General features: G+C 34.9%; 1 protein-coding gene across 2 annotated transcripts in view; it reads right to left on the bottom strand.

Moving 5' to 3' along the window:
• Positions 1–428: 428 nt before the first annotated feature.
• Positions 429–15,936, bottom strand: part of LOC136032747 (endoplasmin-like) — a 48,989-nt gene continuing 33,481 nt past the window's right edge. Inside the window, exons 11-15 of one of the 2 annotated variants that reach the window (XM_065713082.1) lie at positions 15,008–15,247; positions 11,524–11,660; positions 7,609–7,742; positions 5,746–5,846; positions 429–783 (exon numbers count right to left, since the gene is read on the bottom strand). In XM_065713082.1, coding sequence (XP_065569154.1) covers positions 682–783; positions 5,746–5,846; positions 7,609–7,742; positions 11,524–11,660; positions 15,008–15,247 — 714 coding nt within the window. In that variant the 3' untranslated portion in view covers positions 429–681. Of the gene's footprint in view, positions 784–5,745; positions 5,847–7,608; positions 7,743–10,154; positions 10,292–11,523; positions 11,661–15,007; positions 15,248–15,936 lie in introns of both variants that reach the window. The other variant, XM_065713080.1, reaches the window with a different exon arrangement.

The raw sequence follows: 15,936 nt of genomic DNA, 5'->3' as shown, positions 1-15,936 counted from the left end.
TCTTTGATTTCCACTAAAGCCTAAGCGTTCAAGGGTCTCAAAGCCCGTTTTTAATGTAAAAATCATAAAAACTATTGCCAATAAATTATCACAGCAAAAAGTCGCCAAAGGTCAACATAGCTGCGCACGTTTCTCCTCCATTCCAATCTTGTCAAAGCTAAACTCTTTACCCCTTCCCATAATATTCCAATTTCCTTTAAATCTTTCCTTATGACCTCTCCCCGCCTCATCTGGGGACGTCGTGCTTTTCGCTTGCTACCAAGAGAATATTAAGAATGATAATGATCATCTGGACGGTCAAGTACTATATAAACATTGGACCACTCAAGGACTGTACGACCATAGTCCAGAGTTTATTGGTTGGCTGACATTATCAGAATAGTTGAATCCTAACTGAAATAGCTAAACAAATAGGAGCCAGAACCAGGTTATTTTTTATACAAGAAGCCAGTTTATTACTAATTAACTTCGACGAAAACTTCGTTATGGTTCTTGACAAATAACTTAAAAATTTCTTGAAGTGAATACAGAATAGAAAAAATTCAATAATAAATATTAAATTTATCAGGAATGAAAACACAAAACTCATTTTATAAAACCATCCAGACACTCATTCACAAGATGGCGTTCATTCACAAATGAAGAATTATACAAAATTTGTTCTCCTAAGTCAACTGACTTTCACAATTCATCGTGATCTTCGGATTTAGATTCATCCTCTTCTGCGTCCTCCTCTATCTCTTCTTTTGTTCCTTCAACTTCTTCTTCTTCCTCTTCTTCAATCTTAAAGTTGAACAAAATAAATAAGAGGGGGAAACAATTCAACAGAAGGACATCAAATTTTGCTCAAGTAGCCAATAAAAAAAAAAAAAAAAAAATGAATTGGCAGTTAGATTATAAAATTGAAAATCAGTTGATATTATTTCATTAGCTTAAAGTTTGGAACTTCATAATATCTTTTATGGGTGGCATTTCATATTTTCTTCTCAACTTTATCGGTGATCTTTCGATTAAATTAATTTAAAAAACCTTTTCCGCAAGACACATTTTTCAAAGAAAAGTAGACTTCCATTAAGCCAAGAATGAGGAAAAACAAAGTCAAATAATCTTCCAAGCGTAAAACTATCACTAATCACTGTCAATAAATTAATGAAACTCAAAACCAACAGAAATTAAAATAAATAGCCGAGTCAAACTCAAAACGAACAAATATCAACATGAATAGGGCTGATAACTCCTTCGCCTTCTCAAGACCAGGAAACAATTTGCGCTTTACTGAAAAAAAAAAAACAAACAAACAAAAAACAAACCAACAAATGACCATGGATTATCAGTTTAATTGACATATACTGACATTTCTTCTTTAAGTTTTGACAATTTTTCATTTATGAAAGTAAGAAAGGTAAATCATTTCAAACGTATTTTGTTTTCAGTAAAGCGCAAATTGTGTTCTGGTCTTGAGTTGGCACAGAGGTTATCAGTGCTACTCGTGTTAATTTTTCACTCGTCTTGAGTTTGACTTGGCTATTTATTTTAGTTTCTGTCCGTTTTGAGTTTCATTTATTTATTGACAGTGATTTGTGATAGTTTTAAGTTTGAAAGATAATTTGACTTTATTTTTCCTCATTCTTGGCTTAATGGAGCTCTTTACTTCTCTTTGAAAAACTTGTCTCGAGGAAAAAGTTTTTTAAAGTAATTTCTGTTCGTTTTTTATTGGCATAGGTTTCTTCATGGAAAATTAATATTGTATATTTCTTCAGTTTTCTTCCACAGTATGGATTGCTATTTGTATGTTGGAGAAACTTCTCAACAATTTTTAATCCTGACAAAAACAGTATTTTCTAATTTAATTTTATAGCTTCTGAAAATGACATGAAAAATAAAACTTAATATCATTCCCGAAAGATTCTATCTATGCTCTTTGACAAACTGGATACATTTATGCTCTTTTTATTTATTTAAATTGCAAGAGCAGAAGTAGTAACGGTAGTATCCCCAAAATTTTCAACTTAATACCCCCAGTCGTTCTCAATATGTAGCTGAGGTGTCTTATTGGCATACACTAATACAATGCCTTTAGATTTATTTTAAAGCAAAATTTAGTTTTAAAGCATAATGGGCCAATTGCATAAATGTTGGGGGTTGACATGCCTAATATCCCTAAAGACATAGTTGCTGAACCGTTCTACAATGCTGAACAAAATGGCTGTCTCAGAATTTTGACTGGAAAATGAAGGGGCTTGAGAGAAGGGCTGATTGCCCTCCAATCCCTTGTTACTCTTAAAAAGGCCAAAAGACACTCGTGCTATAATTGGAGTGCAAGGAGAGGGGGGCTTCCTCCTTCATATATCTATTAAACAAATTTTAAACAAGTAAAACCAAAGTGAAAACATTTTAATGTATTTAGTTTTCAGTAGTGCAAATCATGTTCTGGTTTTGAGAAGCCATGGGGGTTGTCAACCCTACCCATGTTAATTTTTTCTCGTTTTGAGTTTGACTCCGTCACGTATTGTAAGATTTAAATAAACAAAATACATTTAAAAACTTTTTAAACTTTTCCACAGTCTTTTTTTAGTAAAGTGCAAATTATGTTCTGGTCTTGAGAAGGTATGGGGGTTGTCAAAGGGGATTGTACGCCCCCAGGGCATAACTCACCTTACCCTCAGGGATGTGGGGGGAGGGGTTGTCATCCTCAAAGACATAATTACCGGTCCTTTCAATTACGTTAAACAAAATGGCTATCTCAAAATTTTGATTGAATGTGTTTGGGGAAATTGTGGGCATGAGAGGGCTATTAGTTGCCTTCAAATCACTTTCGATTATTAAAAAAGGCAATGGTCCTTTCAATTTCCAATCGAATCAGCTGTTTTTGAAGTTTCTACGTCAACAAATGACCATCTCAAAATTTCTATCAGATAAATTTTGGGAAAATACGAGTTGTGGGGGGGGGGGGGTATCCACCCTCTGATCACTGCATCTTAAAAATTCACTAGAGCTTTTGATTACGAATTCAATGAGCCCCCTCCGAAGTTTATAGGATCACCCTTTCTATATATACCTTATATGTCTCCACGGCATAAATTACATGCCGTGGAGACATATGTCTCCACGGCAGGGCAAGGTCTTGCCCTGAAAGCTGTGTGGAGGTTGTCATCCTCAAAGATGAAATTTCCGGATCTTTCAATTACGCTGAACAAAATTGCTATCTCAAAATTTTAATTGGACGTGTTTCGGGAAATCTTGGACTGGGGAGGGGGGTTAGTTGCCCTTCAATCACTTTTCGACAATTAAAAAGGGCACCGGCCCTTTCAATTTCCAATTGAAAGAGCTATTTTTGAAGTTTCTACGATAACAAATGACCGTCTCAACATTTTTGTCAGATACATTTCGCGAAAATACGAAGTGTGTGTGTGTGTGTGTGTGTGTGGGGGGGGGGGGGGGGTATCCACCGTCCGATCACTCTGAATCTCAAAAAGGGCATTAGAATTTCTGATTACCAATCCAATGAGCCCCCCCCCCACCGAAATTTATACGACCACTTTCTACCATATACCTTATATGCCACCAGGACATAACTAACAGCCCTTGCCCTGAGAACTGTAGGGGGTTTTCATCCTCAAAGACATAGTTTTCGGACCTTTCAACTGCGTTGAACAAAATGGCTATCTCTAAATTTTGACCGGATGTGTTTGAGGAAATGGTGGGCGTGGGAGGGGGGTTAGTTGCCCTCCGATCACTTTTATGGTTTAAAAGGGCCCTAGGCCTTTCAATGTTCAATTGATTGAGCTCTTTTTGAAGCTATTACGACAATAAGTGGCCATCTCAAAATTTCTAGCCCTTTCAATTTCCAGTCGAATGATCCCTTTCCGAAGTTTCTACAACTCCTTCGATACGAAAAGCTCTGGTCTAAAAAAAAAAACATTGTGGCCACATCGCTCTTTACTTAGGAGATACATTTGCCCATAAAGTACACCGCAGGATTTGAACTTGTCCTTATCAAAGAAAGCAAGGAGAGAGAGCGAGAGAAAGAGAAAGAGAGGCGGTTAGGATTAAGGGTCATTAGTTATTTCATAATCTGAGATGACATAAGCTAAATCTCCATTTTATTTCAAATCAAAGAATCCCTAGCATGTATTTAATATTTTATAACTATAGACATAAAATGAAAGCTTACCGTATTTGGTATTAATAAATAAATAAATAAAAAAATTAATAACATGTTTCTGAAAACTAGTATACCCAGAAAAAAACAGACTAGTTGGAAATTTAACTTTACTGCTTGTTCGATCCACTTTTACCTTTATCTCACTTTCTTTATTGTTTCGATAGATCAATAGAAAAGTTTATTTACAGTAACTCTTCTTTAATAAGTTGCCTGAGATTTACAAAAAGATTTACTCAGACGATTGGATATTCAGCCCAAACTGAAAAAACACTGACTTTGCAGGTACAACTATAGACAATTTCTGAAGGCCATTTTGGCTGGATAAATAGGTGTTGTTGTACAAAATCGGTGTAAAAGAGCAAAAAAGGCATACAAAAAAAACAAAGAGAAACAAACACAATGTTTGGTAACCACCAAAAAAGCAAGCCTCACGCGAATATCCTTGTGACATCTCCTTTGTTCAGTCACTAGTTGGCTACCGATGGCCAACTCTTGCAAGTGGCTAACCGGTGGCATCGGTGGCTACTACTTGGCCAATTCTCGCATGTCATGACATGAATCATGTCTACAAACATAATGCTAAACACTACAACAAGATAAACTCGTTCGATATCCTTTACCAAGACTTATTCCTTCGTCAGTGGTACCTTTGGACTTGAGTTGTACATCTGAAGTTACAGCTGCTTAGACTTGTGTCCATCATCATTTAATAAATATCAATTTTTTTGTGAATTTAATTTGTAGTTTGTATTTTATTTTATTTTTTTTCTCTATAGTTCTTTTTTTTGCGTGTGTGTGTGTGTGTTTGTTTAATTTTTTGTGTTTATTTAATTATAGTCATTATTTTCCGTTTTTTGTATGTTTTGCATTTTTTTTTTGTCTGTATTTCATTGTTTTTACTCGACATTTTAATGCTTTTATAGTGTTTTTGTGGGTAAGAAAATAATAATTATTATTATTATTATTATATCAAAAAACCCACTTGTTTCTTTGGCTGATCTGATGCCATGAAATGCCCTTTGTCGGACTGTCAATTTTTTTTTTTTCTACCAGTCCATTAAGGGGATTCGATATCTTACGGAATCCTCCTATTTCGTCCATTATAAACTTGTTTTGTTTGTGGTCGAAATACTTGGAATTAATAGGGCTATCTTGCCATAACTTGTCGGGCTTCGATAAGAGATCTTTTTGAAAGCTCTATGAGCTCCCTGTGTCGCTATTCGCTTCCATTGAAAACCTTACCGACACAGGGAAAATAAAATTTTAATGTGTTTTTAACCAAATTTCCTAGTTAAATCACAAATTCTCAATAGCTTTCAATGACAGCTAGTCTCCTGGGAGAATTTGCTAACGGACACGTTGTCTTTGAGACGGTCAACCGACGTCAAGACTCGCAAAATGATTGTTAAGGTTTCGAACCCTTTTAAGTACTCTTTGACAAGTACATTTGTATTAGAATAATGAAGTTTTAAGCCTTGTTTCAGTCATAAGCTTCCATTGCAATTTTTACTTTCTTAGACTGTTTTTTTTTTCAATATTGACACATATAAGCCCAGAAAGAAGATAGAGCAAAATAATACCTGTTCCTCTGGTGATATTCCTAAGGTTTGCTTCATCATAGCCTCAATGGATTTGGCGAAATCAAGTGTGTCCTTCAGCATGTAACCAGAACGCAATGTGGCTACAGAGAAAAAACAAACAAATTAACACAGGACAAAACCCTTATTATAAAGACAAAAAAAGAAACATATATGAAATTACGGGGATAATAAAAAAAAATCCTGAGATGAAGGGGGGGGCTGGGTCTCTCATTTAGCTACATAGTTGAAATTGTACTAAAGTAATAATAATTTGCATTCTCATTTGTGGACAATTTCAACCCTCAGTACAAATTGGAAAAGGAGGGCAATGAGACCAATATCATTCCAGCATAAGGGGGGGGGGGAGAGGACCACGCCAAAATTTAAGTCCTTAATGACACTAGACAAAATTTTTAAGATGACTACAATTCTTGTTATGGAATTTAGGCCTAGTAAATAACCCTCCCTCGGAGCTAGATTCATCATGAAATCTGAACACAAAGGGGGAGGAGCGATTACTCTTGAGATTTTGATTCTCGGCTGAAGAAACACTTCAAAAAAAAAAAAAAATAATAAAAAGAGTAGCCTAAAAACATTTTTTATTTTTTGAATCTATGCAGCCCTCTCTCCATCCTCTCCGAGAAAAAAAAAATAGAATCAAGCTTTACCAGCAAAAAAAATTTTAATAAAATTTGATAAGATAGTAAAAAATGTAGCCTGTATAATATATTGCGAAAATACGACAAGTAAAAAAGAAACACAAATCCGAGGACACATAAAGTCACTTTAAACATCGTAGACGATAATTAGAAAAAATGAACAGAAAAGAGCAAAAATTAACTAAAAACGAAAGTATCATTAACAGAAATTAGTCAAAGTAATAGATTTTTTCTTGTTTTTTACTTGTCTGGCATAAAAACTATGCATGATCTTATTGGCCCATTTTATCTATCAAACTATATATTGTTCTTATCCCTTATTTGTTTGATGCAAAATAAATCTACTTCAATTTACAGCTAAGGGAGAAAAGATATACACTGTGGTAAGTTTAACTCGCGCTCTTCTGCAATAGCCCATACCGTAGTCTAGTTAGAGATCATATCTTCTCGAAAGTGTACACGAATGCGAACACGTTTCAAAGTCTATCACAAAAACTACTAGTCGATTTTTGGTAAAAAAAAAAAAGAAGCTTCTGTTGCACTTGCCCCTCCTAAAAATTTCCTGGCTGCATTCATGATGTCCCCTCTCCATTATTTTTGCCGCAGAGTAGCACTACCCAAGTGAATAGCCACGACCCTTCGAGGCATTGTAGTTTTTTATCATAAAAAGGAATTAAAATATATTTTTACCGAAAATAAAACGGGTATGCCCTTTGTTGGTCGTATGGTAGCCTACCAGTCCGTTTTTCTACCCCAGCAATGAGTTGTACCATCAATGTATACGAATGTGATCTTTTGTGCTACATGACTTTTTTCCTTCTGTAACAAGAAGGGAGCTATCATTCTGCAGCACTATATAGGCTTATAGCAATTATAGGCTTATACCCCCCCTTCCAAACTTTCTTCTATACTTAAAACTTTTTTAACGCATCAGTAAAATCGGCATCTAATATTTTCTTAATCTTTATCATATTCTTATCCTGACGTTAATTATCTTAACCTTAATCACAATCTTTTGTAAGTTAATTGATCACAATCTTTTGTAAGTTAATTGAAGAAAATCGGTCATTTTCGATAGTTTAACGTCGTTTTGCACTTATTCCTAATTTATTTTGACTCTCACAGTAAGTTGGAAAGTACCACCTTGAAAAGGACATCTCAGACACCTTTGGCCATGCACAAAGATCAAATGAAGCCAACTTACCTGTTCTGAACATCATCAGGGCAGAATCTTTTGCTACTGGATCACTTGGGTTATCTTCAACTCGCTTGAGAAGCTCTTTAATGAGAGGGTGTCTAGGATTGATTTCCAATGTCTTCTTCTGCGAGAGGTAATAGCTACGAAAAAGAAGAATTAAATGAAGAATTGGATAGAGAAAGATATAGAAGTACTTTTTTCTTTCAAGAGAACCAGGAATAGTTTTTTATATCTATGATCTTAGTTGATCCTTTAAAAAAGTTTGGGGAGGGGTGAGATGCCTCGAAAAGTGCATCTTTTTAGGTTCTGGTTTTCATAATGTCCACAAGAGCAACCTTGTGGGGTGGTGGACTACCCACACTTCTCCTGTATGCATATTTGACCCAAGTCACAGGTGCAAACTTGTAAGGCCACGGAAAGGGTCTAAAATCTTATATAGTCACTACAGACAGACAACTGATAACTCATCATAGTATCAAGCACAGCTGAACATACTCCTCCTCCATCCAATTTGTTCATGACTTTAAAACTTTATTCCCTCCCATTTGTTTGACCAAGGATGGATTGGAACATTTAAATCAACTCAAAAAACGATGCATTAGATCGAAATTATTTGATAATTAGGCGCAAATATTGACGTCTTTTCTTTATAGATGACTATAGATCGCAAGAAAAGTAGCATCTATTGGAAACTGAAGCAATGTAGCAAGAAAATTGGATTTCGTACCAAGAAGTACGCAGTCTTCTTTAGTTTTATCACTAAATTTATTTTCTAAATAATAATATATTTTATTATTATTATAATAATATATTTGTCTCTAAATAAATATATTTGTCTTCTTTAGTTTTACCGCAGGAATGCTAAATTACAATAGCTTTCTTTATGCGATATTGTGGGCATTTAGAATCTAGCAATACAAGCTCTTTCGGATGGGCGAAACAAGCTCTTTCGGAAGCGACATGTCTGTCACTTCATTCAAGAAGACCTTGCATTGGTGAAAGCGTGTCAAGCTGTTAACTTGTAATTGTTCCACAAACAAGACAAGTTTGGGTCTAAAGGCCTTGAGGTGAGTGTATAGATCAAAAACTAGATTTTTCTCTCATTGTAGTTTTAGGTTCAGAAAGCAATTTTAGGTTTACAAGCTTTCTTTATGAGATACTAGCTGACCCCTGCCACGCCTGATCCCTGCCTTTACTCCCTGCCACCTGCCTTTACTCTTCTGTTTCATATGTTTGTTTTTGGTTTGACGCAGACTTTTAGTCAAGCTTTGACTTAAACTTTTACGTTTGTCTGAAATTTTTTTCTTTATGCTCTATCTTTTCACTTTTTTTTCAGACTATAAGTAATGTTCGATATTTTACATCTTTATTTTCTTACGTGTTGTATTCGGTTATGTTATTAAGCCTATTCTAAATCAATTTAGAATCTAGCAATACAAGCTCTTTCGGATGGGCGAAACAAGCTCTTTCGGAAGCGACATGTCTGTCGCTTCATTCAAGAAGACCTTGCATTGCTAAAAGTATGTCAAGCTGTTGACTTGTAATTGTTCCCAAAACAAGACAAGTTTGGGTCTAAAGGCCTTGAGGTGAGTGTATAGATCAAAAACTAGATTCTTCTCTCATTGCAGTTTTAGGTTTAGAAAGCAATTTTAGGTTTACAAGCTTTCTTTATGTGATACTAGCTGACCCCTGCCACGTGTTGCTGTGGCGCTGCACGCCACAGCAACACGTGGAGTGTCAGCTAGCCTCCACACCCGATGTTCCAATCCTCACACCATTGTGAATGTATAGCACACGAAAATAAAACGGTTATATTAAGAAAGCGTCATTCCTTCTGTCAGTTACTGCATTAGTAAGCGGCAATTCCTTAAACAGTAAATGGTAGTAGTAGAGCATGGTGTGTGTAGTAGTAGAGCAATGGTATGTAGCTGTTTTAAATACAACAGCTACAGAAGCAAGCCCCTACCATTCCTTAAGTTGAAGATAAAAAAAACATAAACATCACCGCTTCCCATGCGGTAGTAATTTTCCTTGTTACTCAAAATGGGGGATCGTAATTCTCCTGCGTAGGGTTTTCGATGATTTTGATGATTACGTAGGAAACCCTCCTACGTAGGATTTCCAACCATGATGATTCCAATGGTGTAGCTTTCATTTTGATCTGACACCATCTTCAGGGGGTTTAAGGCTGTTTTTCAAAATTCGTATAACTTTTTCGAATTAGACTTTTGCTATTAAGACTAGTCCAAAAAAATTTGGTAGGCCAAGAAATTTGGTAAGATTGCTTACCAAATAATAGTTTCAGTTACTTGAACCTGAATCAGTTGCCAACAGAGATTCTTCTTCACTTTACAATTTCTTTCAAAACACATTTAATTTTTTTTACTGGAGTTCGTTCTTTACTAGGTTGTAGGTGGTGCTGCAATCATGACGGAACAGGGAAGTAATTATTTCCTACTAAATCAAGAAAATTCGGCCTATTCCCAGTGAACTAAAGTTAACACCATTCCTCAATAAAACGCACAAAGAGAGGAATGATGCTTGATACTCACTCTCTTTGAACGTCGTTAGTCTTTGAATGAGTCTGGGCTGTAATAATCCTCTGCATGTTTGCCGTCCAACCATATTTAGAAGCAACTAAGGCGCATGGGGTAGAGGTCAAACGGTCGCCAACTTCAGCTTTTAAGATCTAAAGCAAAGACAACACAGTAAAGCCAAAAGCACAAACAATGACTCAAACAAACAAAAAAGTAACACGACAAACTAGGAAAACAGAAAAATGCTTTTAAGCAAATCTGATAACATGATGATAAACAATATTTAGTCTGCCTGATAACAAACTAGGCAAGTTAAGCATTATAAAAACTTAGCCCTATTTTAACAAGATGATTTTTCTCTGTTGCCAAACATGCTTCGTACTGTTTGCCGCCCTCCATTCATTATCTAAATGTGTGCGTTTTCAGTCTGAGCTCAAAAAAGACAAAATTTTATACAAAGCTCCTGAAACTTAACTATTTAGGGCTGCGATTTAAGTACTCCTTCCGCTACCCATTTAGGATACTCGAATGGTATCTTATGCAATACCCGAATGTACCCGAATGCAATTTAGTGTGCTAATTCATAGATATTGACAAACCAAACACATAAATGTCAAGAACCTACCTTTGCATAAACACTGAAACTACCTATCAGCCCCGATAAAGCCTCTATAGCTTATATATACCCAATTAATCTTCAATTTATCACCGTTTTAATAATAATAAAATGAAAGAATATCATTGGGAGAGGGGGGAAGGAAAGGGGAATGACTGACAAGAAATAAACAGAAGAATTAAGAAAGTAAAATTGACGAAATTATGCCTTGTTTGGCTCTAGTAGTCTGTTCAAGGAGTAGGTAATTTCTTAAACTACACTGGCCTACGATCAATATGGGGTTTTTTAAATGGGGTTTTAAAAACGATCAAAATGGGGTTTTAAAGGCCAAACGAAAATACTCAAGAAAACACAGAAAGCGAATATTTCGAGAGAACAATCTCCTCCCTTCTTCAGCGCGAACAAAATAATAAGATCAAGGAAAAAGCAAAAAACAAACGCGGAAAGTAAAACAAAACCAATGAAAAAAAAAACACCAAAAAATTAAATAAAATTAAATAAAAGACCAAAAAAAAAGAAATAAAATCAAATACCTAACAACAAGTGTTATTCGCCAATATCCGCGATTTGCACAAAATTAAAATTCAAAATTTCATTTGGCCTTGAAAAACCCCATTTTGGATCTTTTTATTTCGTTATGTTCATTTAGTTTTTTTTTTTTTTTTGTTTTTTTTAAGGCTGAATAAGCTAAACAGCGACACTCATGGACTAAGCGAGAAGAAGACAAAACCAAACCAAGCATATCAAATAACACTCAGCGATTCTTACTCTCTTTGCACATCGTTTTGTTTTTGATGAGCGTTTGATGTGGCAATGCGTTCCATGTTACCAGTCCAACCCCATCTGGAGGCAACAAGTGCACACGGGGAGTCACTAAGAACGCTCGATATTGTCGCTCTTAATATCTACAAAACGTTCATCAATGAAATAATTTGGAAGGGCTAAGCTCATAAAAATCAAGCTATATGACTTTTATTTCTTTATTCTTGCTGGGAAATTACAAAAAAAAAAGTGCTCTAGATGGCTACTAAAAAAAGAAGTTCTACTAAAAGTTAGGAGCAACATTAAAACTTAAAGGTTGGGTTGTCCCCTCTCCAATACCTCAATTCTCTTCACGCTAGCGTTTTTAAAAACTTTTAATAATGGTTCTGATTCTAATTACATGGCCTTTGTGTTTCAGGAATCGTCCTTAAAGAACATAAAGACAAAAGGTCAAACTTTAGCGTAAAGAGCAGAGTATTGAAGAGTGGGCAGCACCCCTCATATACGGAATAATTTCAACTCGCTTCAAGTTTTAACCTTGCTCCTACTTTCAGTCGAAAAACTTGTTTTTTGCGAAAAAAGGGGTATGGGAGGAGGGGCTAGTTGACCTCCAAATTTTTGCTCACTTAAAAATGGCACTAAAAATTATAATTTTTTTTCGAACGAGCCCTCTCCAGATATTTTAGGACCACTGGTTCGATACAATCACCCATGGGACTAAAAAAAATAAAATAAACACGCATTTGTGATCTTTCTTTTGGCAAAAAATACAAAATTCCACATTTTTGAAGATGGGAGCTTGAAACTTTTACAGTAGGGTTTTCTGACACGCTGAACCTGATGGTGCGATTTTCACTAAGATTCCTTGACTTTTAGGGGTGTTTCCTCTTTTCTTTTCTTTTTGCAAAAATCCGGCAATTCGTGTCAGGTTCGTAGCCTTTCATAGGTAAAACTAAACTTAATGAATCTTATATATTTGAAATCAAAATAATAAGCCGATTCTTTTGATCTGGCATGTACGCAGAAGAGGGGGGGGGGATTCACCCCCTTTTCAATACCTAGCTCTTTACACTAAAGTTCGAATTTTGTTCCAGTTCTTTAAGAATGATCCCTGAATCACAAAGACCGTTTAATTAGAATAAATAGCTCTGTGAAAGTACTAAAAAAAACTTTAGCGTAAATAGCGAGGTATTGACGAGGGGGCGAATCTCCTCATACATGTAATAATTTATGTTCCTTTAAAGTTTTAATGTTGCTCCTTACTTTCAGTTGAAAAAACTTGTTTTTTATTTAATTTCTGATCTTTTTTAAATAATGCTGGGAAATCCGGCACCTCCTTCATAAAAAAATTCTCTTCCCCATGGAAAGAACCTCCCAAGCAACCCCTTCCCATCCCACCAGAAAAAATCTCCCCATATAAACGTCTGTATGCTTCCCAATAAACAAATGCCTTCTGTATATGTACCATCACCTTAAGGCGAAATTAAATGAGGGATCTTTTTTTGATATTTTGAAAGGAGGCCTTACATCACCGTCTTTATTTAATAACTCTGTTTTACATGCCCAAAATTCTGTTAATTTTAGTTGTACTTACTGTGGATTTAATTTGTCATTAATGGTATTTGCAGATGACGTTTTGAATTTAAGCCGTACTTTTAGTGGATGTGAAAACGCGTTTTATCGGCTTTATAATGAATATGAAGACATTAAGCTTTCTTTCAATAGAAAGCTTTCTTTCTTTTCAATTTCTTTCTTTCAAACTATTGTTATAACTTTCAGTTTTAGAGACATTTAAGAGACAAATGGCCCTTCTTTTTTATCTTTAGCTAATGCTCAAGTCCCTCTTTCCCAAAAATTAGTTTACCTTGGAATTCCTATTGGAAAAAATTTGAAAGAAACTGAGAAATTATTGCTTGAAAATTTGAAGAAAAAACTGAGAACTGCTTATGCTTCAATTGTGTCTAATATTAAACAAATTAATAAATTAAATCTCGCAAAAATATATAATAGCCTAGTTGTACCTCATCTCCTCTCTCTTTGTCCAGTTTGGCAGTTTTTTAGTGAACCTCAGAAACTATTTGTTCGTAGAGTATTTTTTCGTTATGCTAAATTCCTTCTCAGTTACCCTTGTTGGACCAGAAAAAGTTACTTAATGAATAAGTTCCGCCTAGTTTCGCCTATATTTGTTATTGATAAAAGGCTACATGATTTTCGTTCTATCTATGTCGATAGTATCTCATCCTTGGTCTGCATTATTTATTTGATTGTCTCTTGATGTTGATTTGATTTGTATTTATTTATAGCTTTTTTTTTTTACTCCATCTTAAGGGCGTTTCGCCCTCTTTTTGTAAAAGATGGGCTATAAATAAATTGAATTGAATTCTATACGTAAACAATGGGCAAAGTTGATAACTTGCAGAACTCTCCCCCCAGGACTGTGGGTGATTAAGTCGTCCTCAAAGACATAGCTATTAGATTTTCGACTATACTGAATGGAATAAGCGTGGGGGGGGGGTCTAGTTCCGCTCAATTTTTGGTCACTTAAGAAGGGCACTAGAGCTTTTAATTTCTGTTCGAATGAGCTCTCTCGCAACATTCTAGGACAAACTGGGTCGATACGATAACCCCTGGGGAAAAAAATAATAATAAATAAATACGCATACGTGGAGCATGCAAATGCGGTTCTTTTGATGTATCTACTGGTATCAAAACTCAGTTTTTTAAACTTAATGAAACTTTTATATTAGGAATCACCATATTAAGCCAATTCTTTGGTCTATCTATTGGTATTAAAATTCCGTTTTTTAAGTTTCGGTTACTATTGAGCCGGGTCGCTCCTTAGAGTTCGTTACCACAAACTGTTTGATCAGTCAACACTTCTCTGGACATTACCGATAAGCTTTTTAATCAAACTCTCTGCATCTAAATACGCTTCACGAAAAAAAAAATTAAACCGTAACAACTAACATGATCCTTAAGTACTTCATCCAAAAGCCATATTTCAGAAAGCCTTCAGATCTTTCAATACTTCATCAGAAGACCTTCAGATCTTTCAGTATTTTATCAGAAAACCTTTTTTGATCAAACTGTCTGCATCTAAATGCAATGCACAAAAAAAACCATTAAACCGTAACAACTAACATGATTCTTAAGTATTTCATCCAAAAGCCATATTTCAAAAAGCCTTCAGATCTTTCAGTACTTCATCAGAAGACCTTCATACCTTTCAGTACTTCATCAGAAAGCCTTTTTTGATCAAACTGTCTGCATCTAAATACACTTCGCAAAAAACAACCCATTAAACCATAACAACTAACATGATCCTTAAGTACTTCATCCGAAAGCCATATTTCAGAAAGCCTTCAGATCTTTCAGTACTTCATCAGCAAACCTTCAGGTCTTTCAGTACTTCATCCAAAAGCCTTTTTAGATCAAACTGTCTGCTTCTAAATGCAATGCACTAAAAAAAAGTTAAACTCTAACAACTTACATGATCCTTAAGTGCTTCATCAGAAAGCCATTTAGTCAACGGTTCAAACTTAGCTTTCAAAGCCTCTTGTTTTTCAGCTGATTCATCATCCAGGACAACACCTTCTTTGGCAACGTTCTGAAATTTCTTCCCTTCAAATTCAGGCAATGCACCAATGCAATATTCATCAACAGCTTCGGTCAAATACAGAACTTCATACCCCTTCTTAATAAGTCGCTCAACGAACGGACTTGTTTCAACCTAGAAGACGAAAAAATAAGCGGTAAATTAGACGAGGTAATAATATCAACAAAAATAATAATGAAAGACTCTTTCAATTGCCATGATTTGCCCGTTTAGTTTGTTGATTTTTAGTAGCCACTTTTACAATTTTGTTTGTTTATATTTGTGTTTTTTTTTTACTTTTGAACATATTTGAACTTTTTGTGTGTTGTATATATTATATACTCTATATATTATATACTCTATTATATACATATATATTATATACTGCTTTTACAAGCCAGTAAAAAAAAAAAAAAAAAAAATGCTGTTATTGTGATCAAATTTTTTTTAATTTTTAGATTTATTGTATATTTATGTTAAAGTTTATGATGTTATTAAAGAAATGTAATTCAGTATTATTATCAAGAATTAGGTTTGTGCATATTGGCCAGTATTTACATTTATTTGTGGTCTTATACTTTATACCATCAGTTTGTTGATTTTATTTTTCTTTATACTCTCCAATTTTGGAGGTTAATGAAATTTTTAAATTCGAATAAGGTAAAACCAAATACTCGAAACTTGTCTTCTAGTACCAAAAATTTCAGTAGCAATCCGTGTGTGTAACTGTAACAGAAGAGACACACTTTGAAATCTGAAGGCAAACTAAGAAATTGATGATAGGTTTTGATCTTATTCTCTGAGCAACTTACGAAAAACTTGCC

The sequence above is a fragment of the Artemia franciscana genome, chromosome 11 (genome assembly GCF_032884065.1).
Source record: "Artemia franciscana chromosome 11, ASM3288406v1, whole genome shotgun sequence".
In the NCBI taxonomy this organism is placed as follows: Eukaryota; Metazoa; Arthropoda; class Branchiopoda; order Anostraca; family Artemiidae; genus Artemia; species Artemia franciscana.
Note: the sequence above shows the minus strand (reverse complement) of the source record. Positions and strands in the feature narration are given on the sequence as shown.